Here is a 15,471-nt window from a genome sequence, read left to right on the forward strand (position 1 = left end):
CCTAAACTACTACACAGTAACACTCCTAAACTACTACACAGTAACACTCCTAAACTACTACACAGTAACACTCCTAAACTACTACACAGTAACACTCCTAAACTACTACACAGTAACACTCCTAAACTACTACACAGTAACACTCCTAAACTACTACACAGTAACACTCCTAAACTACTACAGAGTAACACTCCTAAACTACTACACAGTAACACTCCTAAACTACTACACAGTACACAGCACGCTCCTAAACTACTACACAGAACACAGTAACACTCCTAAACTACTACACAGAACACAGTAACACTCCTAAACTACTACACAGAACACAGTACGCTCCTAAACTACTACACAGTAACACTCCTAAACTACTACACAGTAACACTCCTAAACTAAACACACGGTAGGTCTTTATACATTCCTTAATATACACAGTAACACTCCTAAACTACTACACAGAACACAGTAACACTCCTAAACTACTACACAGAACACAGTAACGCTCCTAAACTACTACACAGTAACACTCCTAAACTACTACACAGTAAACACTCCTAAACTACTACACAGTAAACACTCCTAAACTACTACACAGTAACACTCCTAAACTACTACACAGTAACACTCCTAAACTACTACACAGTAACACTCCTAAACTACTACACAGTAACACTCCTAAACTACTACACAGTAACACTCCTAAACTACTACACAGTAACACTCCTAAACTACTACACAGTAACACTCCTAAACTACTACACAGTAACACTCCTAAACTACTACACAGTAACACTCCTAAACTACTACACAGTAACACTCCTAAACTACTACACAGTAACACTCCTAAACTACTACACAGTAACACTCCTAAACTACTACAGAGTAACACTCCTAAACTACTACACAGTAACACTCCTAAACTACTACACAGTACACAGCACGCTCCTAAACTACTACACAGAACACAGTAACACTCCTAAACTACTACACAGAACACAGTAACACTCCTAAACTACTACACAGAACACAGTACGCTCCTAAACTACTACACAGTAACACTCCTAAACTACTACACAGTAACACTCCTAAACTAAACACACGGTAGGTCTTTATACATTCCTTAATATACACAGTAACACTCCTAAACTACTACACAGAACACAGTAACACTCCTAAACTACTACACAGAACACAGTAACGCTCCTAAACTACTACACAGTAACACTCCTAAACGACTACACAGTAACACTCCTAAACTACTACACAGTAACACTCCTAAACTACTACACAGTAACACTCCTAAACTACTACACAGTAACACTCCTAAACTACTACACAGTAACACTCCTAAACTACTACACAGTAACACTCCTAAACTACTACACAGTAAAACTCCTAAACTACTACACAGTAACACTCCTAAACTACTAAACAGTAACACTCCTAAACTACTACACAGTAACACTCCTAAACTACTACACAGAACACAGCACGCTCCTAAACTACTACACAGAACACAGTAACACTCCTAAACTACTACACAGAACACAGTAACACTCCTAAACTACTACACAGAACACAGAACACAGTACGCTCCTAAACTACTACACAGTAACACTCCTAAACGACTACACAGTAACACTCCTAAACTACTACACAGAACACAGTAACGCTCCTAAACTACTACACAGTAACACTCCTAAACTACTACACAGAACACAGTAACACTCCTAAACTACTACACAGAACACAGTAACGCTCCTAAACTACTACACAGTAACACTCCTAAACTACTACACAGTAACACTCCTAAACTACTACACAGTAACACTCCTAAACTACTACACAGTAACACTCCTAAACTACTACACAGTAACACTCCTAAACTACTACACAGTAACACTCCTAAACTACTACACAGTAACACTCCTAAACTACTACACAGAACACAGCACGCTCCTAAACTACTACACAGAACACAGTAACACTCCTAAACTACTACACAGAACACAGTAACACTCCTAAACTACTACACAGAACACAGTAACACTCCTAAACTACTACACAGTAACACTCCTAAACTACTACACAGTAACACTCCTAAACTACTACACAGTAACACTCCTAAACTACTACACAGAACACAGCACGCTCCTAAACTACTACACAGAACACAGTAACACTCCTAAACTACTACACAGAACACAGTAACACTCCTAAACTACTACACAGAACACAGAACACAGTACGCTCCTAAACTACTACACAGTAACACTCCTAAACGACTACACAGTAACACTCCTAAACTACTACACAGTAACACTCCTAAACTACTACACAGAACACAGTAACGCTCCTAAACTACTACACAGTAACACTCCTAAACTACTACACAGAACACAGTAACACTCCTAAACTACTACACAGAACACAGTAACGCTCCTAAACTACTACACAGTAACACTCCTAAACTACTACACAGTAACACTCCTAAACTACTACACAGTAACACTCCTAAACTACTACACAGTAACACTCCTAAACTACTACACAGTAACACTCCTAAACTACTACACAGTAACACTCCTAAACTACTACACAGTAACACTCCTAAACTACTACACAGTAACACTCCTAAACTACTACACAGTAACACTCCTAAACTACTACACAGAACACAGCACGCTCCTAAACTACTACACAGAACACAGTAACACTCCTAAACTACTACACAGAACACAGTAACACTCCTAAACTACTACACAGAACACAGTAACACTCCTAAACTACTACACAGAACACAGTAACACTCCTAAACTACTACACAGAACACAGTACGCTCCTAAACTACTACACAGTAACACTCCTAACCTACTACACAGTAACACTACTAAACTACTACACAGTAACACTCCTAAACTACTACACAGTAACACTCCTAAACTACTACACAGTAACACTCCTAAACTACTACACAGTAACACTCCTAAACTACTACACAGTAACACTCCTAAACTACTACACAGTAACACTCCTAAACTACTACACAGTAACACTCCTAAACTACTACACAGTAACAGTACGCTCCTAAACTACAACACAGTAACAGTACGCTCCTAAACTACTACACAGTAACAGTACGCTCCTAAACTACTACACAGAACACAGTAACACTCCTAAACTACTACACAGAACACAGTAACACTCCTAAACTACTACACAGAACACAGTAACACTCCTAAACTACTACACAGTAACAGTACGCTCCTAAACTACTACACAGTAACAGTACGCTACTAAACTACTACACAGAACACAGTAACACTCCTAAACTACTACACAGTAACAGTACGCTCCTAAACTACTACACAGAACACAGTAACACTCCTAAACTACTACACAGAACACAGTAATACTCCTAAACTACTACACAGTAACAGTAACACTCCTAAACTACTACACAGTAACAGTACTAAACTACTACACAGAACAGTCACACACAGATAGGTCTTTACAATTGTCAAATTCATTACATACAACACACAAACACTGTGTTCAAAGGTTACAGTCATATCTATTTCATGTAGAAACCTTAAATGATCTTTAAGAAAGGTCTTATATGCCAACAAAAGACTAGTAAATTGTGGCTGCCTCTCCAAACAGACCGTGTGTAGGAGAGAAAGAGAGATTAGGCAAGAGCAAAGAGAACGAAAGAGAGAGGGAAAGAACGAGAGAGAGAGAGGGGGAAAGAGAACGAGAGAGAGGGAGAGAGAGAGAGAGTGTGAATGTGTGAAGAAAAGAGAGATTGACAAATAAAGAGATATAGAGAGAGAGAGAGAGAGAGAGAGAGATGGTAAAGTCAAGGTGTAGTGTATGTACCAGGAAGGCTTCGTTGAACTCGAAGAGGCATGGGAACTGTTTGAACAGCTGATGAACACAGTCCAGCCACTGGAGGAAGACCGGGCACTGCTCACTCACGTCGGCAGCATTCTCCTGGTGACCACAGCGGTCGCCAAACTTATGACCGTAGTCCAACCACTCCGTCTCCACCAGTACCTGGAAACCCTGAAGAGGAGGGAGGACAAGTCGGATTCAACACTATACAGCTCCCTCCCTCCCTCCCTCCCTCTTTTATTGTAAACTGACAAAGTGCTCCATTGTAACATGTGTAAATAAAACCACTGTTTGTTGTTGGTAAATTCAAATGGGATGTGTGAAACTGGTTATACCGTCAACATACTATCAGAACAGAAAACCTGACAACCTGCTTCATCAGTGTTAAAGTGAAGCACACCGTTTTCATCATTGCATCACAGTATCCTCAGGCACAGTGTTTTGTGTGTACCTCACAGTATCCTCAGGCACAGTGTTTTGGGTGTACCTCACAGTATCCTCAGGCACAGTGTTTTGGGTGTACCTCACAGTATCCTCAGGCACAGTGTTTTGGGTGTACCTCACAGTATCCTCAGGCACAGTGTTGTGTGTGTACCTCACAGTATCCTCAGGCACAGTGTTGTGTGTGTACCTCTCAGTATCCGCAGGCACAGTGTTTTGTGTGTACCTCTAGCGTCCTATAGAACGGGTCCAGCAGGATCTTGGCGAGAGCCACAATCTGAGGGGTACGGTCCCAACCGTCTGAACAATGCACCAGGACAGGACGTCCCTCCCTTTCCACCGCAGAGCACACCAGAGTGGCTGCCTTCAGCATGACGGACAGGTGCTGCAGCCAACGGGTGCTCTCCAGAGCTGACAGCCAGCTGTGAATGCACACACACCCGAGGGACGACCAATGAGAACAGGTCTAAAAGGTTCTAGAATGTATTTCCTTCTCAAGGTAAATAATAAAACACAGCCTGGGTTCGGTAACCGGGGACAACCCTGACATCGGGGAGAGGGCGTGGAGCCCCTGACCTAGATGTGTCATTTAAAAAAAAAGGGGGTCACTACAGCACCTCTTTTAGAATACCAGGAACTCTACCACTAGAACAGCCCTCTGTTGGGACATGCACTGTCCACATGCAAGGAGACACACACACACACAACATGTGGGTTCAAATACTATTTTAAATCTTTCAAGCACTTTAAACGTTTGCTTCAGTCTGCCTGGAGTCGCAGGGGTTTTGCACTCCTGGGAATTTTTCTATTGCTTGTCTAGTGTGTGACTGGCGAGTTCAGTAAAGCACAGCTTAAGTAGTTGCAAACTATTTCAAATAGTGTTTGAACGCATGTCTGACATGCAAAAATACATGAACACCACAAACACACTTTGGACAAACAGCTAGCCTGGCCCAGCGGGAATGGGCCTGCCTGCATATATATATTCTCTCCCTCTCTCCCCCTCCCCCTCTCTCTCTCCACGGTGTAAACTTACTGAGGCCTGGAGAAGGGGACTGAGGGATGGTAGAGATAAAGAGGGGGAGAGATGTCAGAGGGATCCACTTACTTGCCCGGGTCAGGGATCTGGCTGCAGACGGCTCGGAGGGACTGGAAGCTGTTCCTAATGGAGTGGATGTTGGCCATGCCCATGAACATCACCTCGCAGTTAGGGTAGTACTCTGAAACATACAGAATTATACTATAGTTAGGGTAGTACTCTGAAACATACAGAATTATACTACAGTTAGGATAGTACTCTGAAACATACAGAATTATACTACAGTTAGGATAGTACTCTGAAACATACAGAATTATACTACAGTTAGGATAGTACTCTGAAACATACAGAATTATACTACAGTTAGGATAGTACTCTGAAACATACAGAATTATACTACAGTTAGGATAGTACTCTGAAACATACAGAATTATACTACAGTTAGGGTAGTACTCTGAAACATACACAATTATACTACAGTTAGGATAGTACTCTGAAACATACACAATTATACTACAGTTAGGGTAGTACTCTGAAACATACACAATTATACTACAGTTAGGGTAGTACTCTGAAACATACACAATTATACTACAGTTAGGATAGTACTCTGAAACATACTACAGTTAGGATAGTACTCTGAAACATACTACAGTTAGGATAGTACTCTGAAACATACAGAATTATACTACAGTTAGGGTAGTACTCTGAAACATACAGAATTATACTACAGTTAGGATAGTACTCTGAAACGTACAGAATTATACTACAGTTAGGGTAGTACTCTGAAACATACAGAATTATACTACAGTTAGGATAGTACTCTGAAACATACAGCATTATACTACAGTTAGGATAGTACTCTGAAACATACAGAATTATACTACAGTTAGGATAGTACTCTGAAACATACTACAGTTAGGATAGTACTCTGAAACATACAGAATTATACTACAGTTAGGGTAGTACTCTGAAACATACACAATTATACTACAGTTAGGGTAGTACTCTGAAACATACACAATTATACTACAGTTAGGATAGTACTCTGAAACATACACAATTATACTACAGTTAGGGTAGTACTCTGAAACATACTACAGTTAGGATAGTACTCTGAAACATACAGAATTATACTACAGTTAGGATAGTACTCTGAAACATACAGAATTATACTACAGTTAGGATAGTACTCTGAAACATACTACAGTTAGGATAGTACTCTGAAACATACAGAATTATACTACAGTTAGGATAGTACTCTGAAACATACTACAGTTAGGATAGTACTCTGAAACATACAGAATTATACTACAGTTAGGATAGTACTCTGAAACATACAGAATTATACTACAGTTAGGATAGTACTCTGAAACATACTACAGTTAGGATAGTACTCTGAAACATACAGAATTATACTACAGTTAGGATAGTACTCTGAAACATACAGAATTATACTACAGTTAGGATAGTACTCTGAAACATACAGTGAGCGCATTCCGTCCCTTTATCCATATTTTGTCATGTTATAGCCTTATACCAAAGTGGATTAAATAAAAACACACAATACCCCATAATGATATCACAATACCCCATAATGCCATCACAATACCCCTTAATGCCATCACAATACCCCATAATGACATCACAATACCCCATAATGACATCACAATACCCCATAATGACATCACAATACCCCATAATGACAAAGCAAAAACAGTTAAAACAATTTTGGCGAGCACATCAAAGGAATTGTGACCAAATACTTATTTTCCACCATAATTTGCAAATAAATTAATTAAAAATCCTACAATGTGATTTTCTGGATTTTTTTTCTCATTTTGTCTGTCATAGTTGAAGTGTACCTATGATGAAAATTACAGGCCTCTGTCATCTTTTTAAGTGGGAGAACTTGCACAATTGGTGGCTGACTAAATACTTTTTTGCCCCACTGTATGTCTCTGCCTGCTTAGGGACTGTCAACATGTACGTCTCTACTGCTTAGGGACTGTCAACATGTACATCTCTACTGCTTAGGGACTGTCAACATGTACATCTCTACTGCTTAGGGACTGTCAACATGTACATCTCTACTGCTTAGGGACTGTCAACATGTACGTCTCTACTGCTTAGGGACTGTCAACATGTACGTCTCTACTGCTTAGGGACTGTCAACATGTACATCTCTACTGCTTAGGGACTGTCAACATGTACGTCTCTACTGCTTAGGGACTGTCAACATGTACATCTCTACTGCTTAGGGACTGTCAACATGTACGTCTCTACTGCTTAGGGACTGTCAACATGTACATCTCTACTGCTTAGGGACTGTTAACATGTACATCTCTACTGCTTAGGGACTGTCAACATGTACATCTCTACTGCTTAGGGACTGTCAACATGTACGTCTCTACTGCTTAGGGACTGTCAACATGTACGTCTCTACTGCTTAGGGACTGTCAACATGTACATCTCTACTGCTTAGGGACTGTCAACATGTACATCTCTACTGCTTAGGGACTGTCAACATGTACGTCTCTACTGCTTAGGGACTGTCAACATGTACGTCTCTACTGCTTAGGGACTGTCAACATGTACGTCTCTACTGCTTAGGGACTGTCAACATGTACGTCTCTACTGCTTAGGGACTGTCAACATGTACATCTCTACTGCTTAGGGACTGTCAACATGTACATCTCTACTGCTTAGGGACTGTCAACATGTACGTCTCTACTGCTTAGGGACTGTCAACATGTACATCTCTACTGCTTAGGGACTGTCAACATGTACGTCTCTACTGCTTAGGGACTGTCAACATGTACAGTGGGGCAAAAAAAGTATTTAGTCAGCCACCAATTGTGCAAGTTCTCCCAATTAAAAAGATGAGAGAGGCCTGTAATTTTCATCATAGGTACACTTCAACTATGACAGACAAAATGAGAAAAGAAATCCAGAAAATCACATTGTAGGATTTTTAATGAATTTATTTGAAAATTATGGTGGAAAATAGGTATTTATTTATTATCCAGAGAGACTCACAAAAGCAATAATGGCGAAGAGCTCAAGGGCACAGCGACAGGTTTTTCACCTGGTCGGCACGGGGATTTCAATCCATCGACATTTGGTTACCGGTCCATCGCTCTTAACCGTTAGGCAACCTGCCCGCCCCTAGATAACCTGATTCATTAGCCGTCTCCCAGCTCAGAACGCATGAGTCTGTCAGACTGGCGGAGTGTTGAAGGTCAACCAGACACGATGTGACTGGCTTCAATAACAGGAGCTCTTAGGAGGAATGACAACCACAGTACGGGGTGATGTAACACCTCTCTCTGGCTGTTCTACTAGGAGGCACAAAAGATGAGACATATGCGAGTATGGTGCCTGACAAAAACAACCAGGTTAGGAGACAACATCCATCCACTGTATTGCGTGTGTGTACTGACCTTCACACTCACAGCCACCTCCCTTGGCACGGTTGGCAACTGCAGCGGTGTAGGAACGAGCGTCGAGGATAAGAAGCTTTTGTGGCGCAGTGTTGGCATCAGGGCCTGGGCATCCTGTCAGAGAGGAGTCTGAGGGAGGGAGAGAGGAGGTTTTAGATTTAGTGGTGGGGTGTGGAGGGGGTAGACAGGTAGACAGAGAATGAGGGACGGCGAGAAAAAGAGATGGATGGCGCAGATAAACGACAGGTAGAGAGAATGAGAGATGGCGAGTTGGGAGAGAGCGAGGGAGAGATGGCGAGTTGGGAGAGAGCGAGGGAGAGACGGAGAGAGCGAGGGAGAGACGGAGAGAGCGAGGGAGAGACGGAGAGAGAGAGAGAGAGAGGGAGAGATGGAGAGAGCGAGGGAGAGACAGAGAGAGCGAGGGAGAGACGGAGAGAGAGCGAGGGAGAGACGGAGAGAGAGCGAGGGAGAGACAGGAGGGTTAAACAGAGAGAAGGGGTTAGGAACAGGGGCGTGATGATCGATAGTGCTGGCTCAGCTCGTCCCCTGTAGAAAATCAATATCTCCTCCTGATGATGACCACTGCAGCACTGCTTAGTAACATCTACCACAACGACGGGCGACAAACATCGCTAGGGGACGGTGATTGGTGGGCGGGGAAGAGCCTCATCATGCAGAAACATCTCAGATAGACATTTCTCACAAAATGTCTAGGGCCTGGATTCCCAATAGCATCTTAAGGCTAAGTTCATCTTCGAATCATAGGATCGCCTGACTCTGTCTGTCTGTCTGTCTGTCTGACTCTAGGATCCTATGGTTCTAGCTTCGCCTTAAGATACTTGTGTCATACTGTTCTCTCTCCATGACAAGCAGTACTGATGCACCAAGTCTGCTACCAACAGGACCCGGAACAGCTTCTACCACCAAGCCATAAGCTCCCGAGTGGAGCAGCGGTCTAAGGTACTGCATCTCAGTGCAAGAGGTGTCACTACAGTCCCTGGTTCGAATGCACACTGTATCACATCCGGACGTGATTGGAAGTCCTATAGTGCGGTGCACAATTGGCCCAGCATCGTCCAGGTTTGGCCGTCATTGTTAATAGGAATTTTTATTCTTAATTGACTTGCCAAGTTAAATAAAATCAGACATCTGAATAGTTATTGAAACGATTACCCCGACTACCTGCATTGTCCCTAATATTTTATTCTACCGACTGTCCTCACACAGGCTCCACGACCCTCACTGGACTGTACCGGCCGACTGTCCTCACACAGGCTCCACGACCCTCACCGGACCGTACCGGCCGACTGTCCTCACACAGGCTCCACGACCCTCACCGGACCGTACCGGCCGTCTGTCCTCACACAGGCTCCACGACCCTCACCGGACTGTACCGGCCGTCTGTCCTCACACAGGCTCCACGACCCTCACCGGACTGTACCGGCCGACTGTCCTCACACAGGCTCCACGACCCTCACCGGACTGTACCGGCCGTCTGTCCTCACACAGGCTCCACGACCCTCACCGGACTGTACCGGCCGACTGTCCTCACACAGGCTCCACGACCCTCACCGGACTGTACCGGCCGACTGTCCTCACACAGGCTCCACGACCCTCACCGGACTGTACCGGCCGACTGTCCTTACACAGGCTCCACGACCCTCACCGGACTGTACCGGCCGACTGTCCTCACACAGGCTCCACGACCCTCACCGGACTGTACCGGCCGACTGTCCTCACACAGGCTCCACGACCCTCACCGGACTGTACCGGCCGACTGTCCTCACACAGGCTCCACGACCCTCACCGGACTGTACCGGCCGACTGTCCTCACACAGGCTCCACGACCCTCACCGGACTGTACCGGCCGACTGTCCTCACACAGGCTCCACGACCCTCACCGGACTGTACCGGCCGACTGTCCTCACACAGGCTCCACGACCCTCACCGGACTGTACCGGCCGTCTGTCCTCACACAGGCTCCACGACCCTCACCGGACTGTACCGGCCGACTGTCTTCACACAGGCTCCACGACCCTCACCGGACTGTACCGGCCGACTGTCCTCACACAGGCTCCACGACCCTCACCGGACTGTACCGGCCGACTGTCCTCACACAGGCTCCACGACCCTCACCGGACTGTACCGGCCGTCTGTCCTCACACAGGCTCCACGACCCTCACCGGACTGTACCGGCCGACTGTCCTCACACAGGCTCCACGACCCTCACCGGACTGTACCGGCCGACTGTCCTCACACAGGCTCCACGACCCTCACCGGACTGTACCGGCCGACTGTCCTCACACAGGCTCCACGACCCTCACCGGACTGTACCGGCCGACTGTCCTCACACAGGCTCCATGACTAGCCACCATGTTCACCAAGGTCAGGGTAACGGGTCCAGTTGATCTGCTTTTGGTGATTTGGCACCTTGACTTCTTAGGCACCGGTACAATGGTCGTCACCTTCCGGGATTTTGGCACTGTACAGGTGCTCAGCAGGAGTTGAAACAGTCGTGTGAAGACACCCTTGAGCAAGTTGACGCAGACCTTCAGGACTTTGCCCCGTGGTCCGGTCTGGGCACGGGTGCTTTGTGTGGCTTAATCATTAACAAGCCTCGTTCCCACCTCGTTCTCTGTTATCTGGACAGGAGAGGATTTGGGGATAATCTCACATATTTGTTTACATCTTCGTCTTTGAAATCAACGGTATCAAATCTTCCATGAAAACAGTTAAGGTCATTTACAAAGGCTGAACAGTCTGTTATTGTTCTCTTTCCTTTCTCTTCCCACCATTGCATTAAGACCCGTCCCATGCTTGTCTTGGATTGCCTGTACAGAACTTCTTCTCCACTTCATCCTTGAAATTTTACCCCCTTTTTCTCCCCAATTTCGTAGTATCCAACCAACTATCTTGTCTCATCGCTACAACTCAGCTTGGGAGAGACGAAGGTCGAAAGTCATGCGTCCTCTGAAACACAACCCAACCAAGCCGCACTGCTTCTTAACACAGCGCGCATCCAACCCGGAAGCCAGCCGCACCAATGTGTCGGAGGAAACACTGTGCACCTGGCGACCTTGGTTAGCGCGCACTGCGCCCGGCACGCCACAGGAGTCGCTGGTGCGCGATGAGACAAGGATATCCCTACCGGCCAAACCCTCCCTAACCCGGACGACGCTAGGCCAATTGTGCGTCGCCCCACGGACCTCCCAGTCGCGGCCGGTTGCGACAGAGCCTGGGCGCGAACCCAGAGTCTCTGGTGGCACAGCTAGCGCTAGACCACTGCGCCACCTGGGAGGCCCACTTTCCATATTTTTTGACCTGAATTACTTTCCTTTCTCCATTACAGCATCAGTATCTCCGCTCAGGAATGAAAAATGTATTTTCTCCGAGGCACATTTTCAAGTCCTTAGACACCCAAGGTTTGTTCTAATGACAGTATCCTCACAGAACTGGATGTATGATGTAATGCTGTCTGTCACCTCGTGGGGGATCCCTGCGTGAGCCAAAAGTACACCTCCCAGTCTGTGACCTCAAAGCAATCCTTGAGCTCCTCCCTACTCTCCTCTTTCCATACCGGAATAGATTTCTCTACAGGGTTTTTCCCGAGTATCACCTGCATCTCGGTAGGAGACGGTCTGATTCCTAGATGGGTGATCTGCACATCGCCTTCAAATGCGTCCTCTACGTTGCCATAACAATGATCCAAGGACACGAGTTGGACAAGTGACGTAATGTTGCAGTAGGAGAGGTGCGCGGAGAGAGAGCCTATTAAAATCCCAGAGCACAAATACTGTCTGGTCAGTTGATTGTGGAAAATGCAGCATTGAAAACAGTCTGTAATCCTGTCAGCAGCTTCCTTATTGTTGAATCCAGACACATAGACCAGAATAACGGTCATTTTCCAAAATCGCATGGTAGACATAGAATGATGTTAATGACACAAGGAGAATCTCATAGTCTCTGGTGCAGATTTCAAATCACATTACACTGCATGGCCCAAGTATTATCTACAAAGATACATCCCCTCCCCAACCTATTGATTGATGTGACATTGTTTTGTCTCCATCTACTCTAAATGACAGTGCATCCATCACAATGTTCACATCAATATGGTCCTGCCACGTTTCTGTCGAGCAGATTTAAAATGACTTCTCCTAAAGTCCTCTTCAAAATGTCGCCGCTAACTCTTCCTGTTTGTTATTTTAACGACGTCCCATTTGACAGTGACATCACCGGCAGCGGGTGAAGTCCCCTGCCCCGTAATCTGTTCCTGATACCACCTCTAGAGCCTCGCTTCTACTTAGTTTCGCTTTTTTGGGGACTTTGTAGAACAACCATCAGGCAATGCTGTTTTTTTTTGGAGTGTGTGAGCTTTATCTTGGGTGATTCACTAGTGGGAGTAGGTGACGGTGGTTGATTCACTAGTGGGAGTAGGTGTCGGTGGTTGATTCACTAGTGGGAGTAGGTGACGGTGGTTGATTCACTAGTGGGAGTAGGAGACGGTGGTTGATTCACTAGTGGGAGTAGGTTATCTGTGGTTGATTCACTAGTGGGAGTAGGTGTCGGTGGTTGATTCACTAGTGGGAGTAGGTTATCTGTGGTTGATTCACTAGTGGGAGTAGGTTATCTGTGGTTGATTCACTAGTGGGAGTAGGTTATCTGTGGTTGATTCACTAGTGGGAGTAGGTGTCGGTGGTTGATTCGCTAGTGGGAGTAGGTGTCGGTGGTTGATTCGCTAGTGGGAGTAGGTGACGGGGGTTGATTCGCTAGTGGGAGTAGGTGACGGTGGTTGATTCACTAGTGGGAGTAGGTGACGGTGGTTGATTCACTAGTGGGAGTAGGTGACGGTGGTTGATTCACTAGTGGGAGTAGGTGTCGGTGGTTGATTCACTAGTGGGAGTAGGTGTCGGTGGTTGATTCACTAGTGGGAGTAGGAGACGGGGGTTGATTCACTAGTGGGAGTAGGTGTCGGTGGTTGATTCACTAGTGGGAGTAGGTATCGGTGGTTGATTCACTAGTGGGAGTAGGTGTCGGTGGTTGATTCACTAGTGGGAGTAGGTGACGGTGGTTGATTCACTCATTGAATACAAACTCCAGCAGTGATTGGAAAGTTTTGTGTATATTACAGTGATTAGGATTAAGGTGGCCCCACACGCCACGAAGACTTTTAAACTTGTGACGCACTTCGATTTAGACAAAAGAAAATAGAACAATATAATTATAAACAAACAATTCACACAGGTGAGGATGCTTTTACATATTAACTCAATAACCTCGACTAACCCATACCCCTGCACCCCCTGTATATAGCCTCATTACTGACCCATACCCCTGCACCCCCTGTATATATAGCCTCATTACTGACCCATACCCCTGCACCCCCCTGTATATAGCCTCATTACTAACCCATTCCCCTGCACCCCCTGTATATAGCCTCATTACTGACCCATACCCCTGCACCCCCTGTATATAGCCTCATTACTAACCCATACCCCTGCACCCCCTGTATATAGTCTCATTACAAACCCATACCCCTGCACCCCTGTATATAGTCTCATTACTAACCCATACCCCTGCACCCCCTGTATATAGCCTCATTACAAACCCATACCCCTGCACCCCCTGTATATAGTCTCATTACTAACCTGTACCCCTGCACCCCCTGTATATAGCCTCATTACTAACCCATACCCCTGCACCCCCTGTATATAGTCACATTACTAACCTGTACCCCTGCACCCCCTGTATATAGTCTCATTACTAACCCATACCCCTGCACCCCCTGTATATATAGCCTCATTACTAACCCATACCCCTGCACCCCCTGTATATAGCCTCATTACAAACCCATACCCCTGCACCCCCTGTATATAGTCTCATTACTAACCTGTACCCCTGCACCCCCTGTATATAGCCTCATTACTAACCCATACCCCTGCACCCCCTGTATATAGTCTCATTACTAACACATACCCCTGCACCCCTTGTATATAGCCTGATTACTAACCCATACCCCTGCACCTCCTGTATATAGCCTCATTACTAACCTGTACCCCCACACATTGACTTGGTACCGGTACCCCCTGTATATAGCCTCATTACTAACCTGTACCCCTGCACATTGACTTGGCACCGGTACCCCCTGTATATAGCCTCATTACTAACCTGTACCCCTGCACATTGACTTGGCACCGGTACCCCCTGTATATAGCCTCATTACTAACCTGTACCCCTGCACATTGACTTGGCACCGGTACCCCCTGTATATAGCCTCATTACTAACCTGTACCCCCACACATTGTCTTGGTACCGGTACCCCTTGTATATAGCCTCATTACTAACCTGTACCCCTGCACATTGACTTGGTACCGGTACCCCCTGTATGTAGTCTCATTACTAACCTGTACCCCTGCACATTGACTCAGTACCGGTACCTCCTGTTTATAGCCTCATTACTGACCCATACCCCTGCACCCCCTGTATATAGTCTCATTACTAACCCGTACCCCTGCACCCCCTGTATATAGCCTCATTACTGACCCATACCCCTGCACCCCCTGTATATAGCCTCATTACTAACCTGTACCCCTGCACATTGATTCAGCATGCAGAGCAGAATTAGGCCGATACCCACTAATTATCAAAATCCAG

General features: G+C 45.5%; 1 protein-coding gene across 17 annotated transcripts in view; it reads right to left on the reverse strand.

The window, feature by feature from the left end:
• The window catches only part of LOC110519104 (phosphatidylinositol-3,5-bisphosphate 3-phosphatase MTMR4), a 123,129-nt gene that overhangs the window by 30,509 nt on the left and 77,149 nt on the right, over window positions 1-15,471 (reverse strand). For all 17 annotated transcript variants that reach the window (XM_090188848.1, XM_090188850.1, XM_090188849.1 and 14 more), the window contains 4 exons: window positions 8,818-8,946; window positions 5,444-5,555; window positions 4,562-4,757; window positions 3,880-4,065 (listed from right to left, as the gene is read on the reverse strand). In XM_090188848.1, the coding sequence (XP_090044974.1) occupies window positions 3,880-4,065; window positions 4,562-4,757; window positions 5,444-5,555; window positions 8,818-8,946 (623 nt within the window). The remainder of the gene's footprint in view (window positions 1-3,879; window positions 4,066-4,561; window positions 4,758-5,443; window positions 5,556-8,817; window positions 8,947-15,471) is intronic.

Source organism: Oncorhynchus mykiss, chromosome 10 (genome assembly GCF_057628025.1).
Source record: "Oncorhynchus mykiss isolate SJ-2025 chromosome 10, ASM5762802v1, whole genome shotgun sequence".
NCBI lineage: Eukaryota > Metazoa > Chordata > Actinopteri > Salmoniformes > Salmonidae > Oncorhynchus > Oncorhynchus mykiss.